The 1924-nt window shown below is 42.4% G+C and overlaps 1 protein-coding gene across 1 annotated transcript; it reads right to left on the bottom strand.

Annotated features, from left to right (window-relative positions):
• Positions 1-723: 723 nt before the first annotated feature.
• On the bottom strand, positions 724-1680 carry LOC136174582 (olfactory receptor 5B12-like). Its single transcript, XM_065944757.1, has one exon. The coding sequence runs from the start codon at positions 1678-1680 to the stop codon at positions 724-726; it is 957 nt and encodes a 318-aa protein (XP_065800829.1).
• Between the last annotated feature and the right edge of the window lie 244 nt (positions 1681-1924).

The following is a 1924-nucleotide window of genomic DNA, read 5'->3' as shown; positions in this document are numbered from 1 at the left end:
GGTTGCCATTTCCTTCTCCAGGGGATCTTCCTGATCCAGGGATTGAACCCAGGTCTCCTGCATTGCAGGCAGATTCTTTTCCATCTGAGCCATGAAGGAAGCCTCCAAATTGTCATATGAAGATGTACATTCTGATAATGAGCTGATAAATATGAAAATTGAGCAAGTTAAAGATGGCCATATAATTATGCTTATTATCATTGAAACAGGAAGAAAAAGAAAACAAAACATTAAGCAATAAAACTATAGCCAGGGTATTTGGCACCAAGTTTATATTTAAGAATGCATTATCAGACACCAAAATCATTGTTTTATTAAATTATATAATATATACTACAAATATATTCTAATAGCCTAATCTTATTTATACTGAACTCATTTTTTGTCCATTCATGGATTTACAAGAGGTTACAATGGATTTACAAGAGGTTCCCATAAATGATGTTTCTTTGGGCATTTACTTGATATACATTGAATGAAATGAGAGTGGGCTGATCATATGAAATAATGAAATGCAGTTAAAGAGAAATTTTATATAAGATGTCTGAGTTCAAGGTTGATAATACCTAAACTATGTTTCTTGAGATATCATATTTGTAAACCCATTTGCATCATACACTTAATAAAGGATTTGAGAAAGTACATGAATAATTTATAAAACTGTTGGTCTAAGAAGTCAATATTTTCCCTAGCTTGATTGCTACATAGGAAATGTGTTTCTACTTAATTAAATTTGAATCCTATAGAAGACTTTGCCTTCCCCACAGCCTTTTTTAACGCCCTCTTGACCTCTCTGTTCCTCAGGCTGTAGACCGGCGGGTTCAGCGCGGGAACGACCACGGCGTAGAGCACGGACGCCATTTTGTCTGTGTCCATGGAGTGGCGGGAGCCGGTTTCTAGGTACATGAAGGAAGCTGTCCCGTAGAAGATGGAGACAGCAGTGAGGTGGGAAGCACAGGTGGAAAAGGCCTTCTGGCGCCCTTCAGATGAGCGCACCCTCAGAATGGTGACAAGGATAAACAGGTAGGAGACCAGGATGACCAGGTTAGAAAAGACGACACTGACGCCAACCAAAAGAAATAAAACCATCTCGCTCCTGTTGCTGTCTGAGCAGGAGAGAGCCAGGAGGGGAGTGGCGTCACAGAAAAAGTGGTCAATCACATTGGACCCGCAGAAAGAGAGACTGAACGCGTTCCAAGTGTGCACAGAGGCCTCCAGAAAACTAAGGACATAAAACCCTATGACGATCCGGGCGCACACCCTGGGCGTCATGATGGTGGTGTAATGGAGGGGCTTACACACCGCCGCATGACGGTCATAGGCCATCGAGGCCAAGAGAGAGCTTTCCATAATGAGAAAGACAGCAAAGAAAAAAAACTGAGCGGCACAGGCATTATAGGAAATGACCTTGTCTCCTACAAGTAATCCAGCCATCACTTTGGGAGTGACGGCCGTGGAGTAACCGAAGTCCGCCAGCGCGAGGTGGCTGAGGAAGAAGTACATGGGGGTGTGGAGACGAGAGTCCAGCAGGATCAGCGTGACCACCCCCAGGTTCCCAGCCAGCGTGAGGAGGTAGATGAGCGTGAACACTAGAAAGAGTGGGAGCTGCAGTTGTGGGTCATCAGTTATCCCGGCAAGAATGAACTCAGTCACGACCGTACTGTTCTCCTTGGGGATCATTTGTGCAGCATGCGAACGGCCTATAGCAAGAGAAAAGAGGAGCTTGTTAGCAACAGAGTTAGAATTATCATTATGTCAAGTATATACCTTGTATCAAAATTCTTTGAAGTTACATGGGCGTAATAACAAACTGTAATTTCGAAACATTGGTGGAAAATAGATTGTTCTAGCTTAAATGATTTTGGAAATAATACAACCCTATCTTCTATCTTAATAAATTATCAAAATTAAAGTTCAGAGACAA

Source organism: Muntiacus reevesi, chromosome 9 (genome assembly GCF_963930625.1).
Source record: "Muntiacus reevesi chromosome 9, mMunRee1.1, whole genome shotgun sequence".
Lineage (NCBI taxonomy): Eukaryota > Metazoa > Chordata > Mammalia > Artiodactyla > Cervidae > Muntiacus > Muntiacus reevesi.
Note: the sequence above shows the minus strand (reverse complement) of the source record. Positions and strands in the feature narration are given on the sequence as shown.

What these genes read in the sequence shown, in the direction of transcription:
- LOC136174582 (XM_065944757.1), bottom strand. Translation starts at nt 1,680, where the DNA reads ATGATCCCCAAGGAGAACAGTACGGTCGTGACTGAGTTCATTCTTGCC.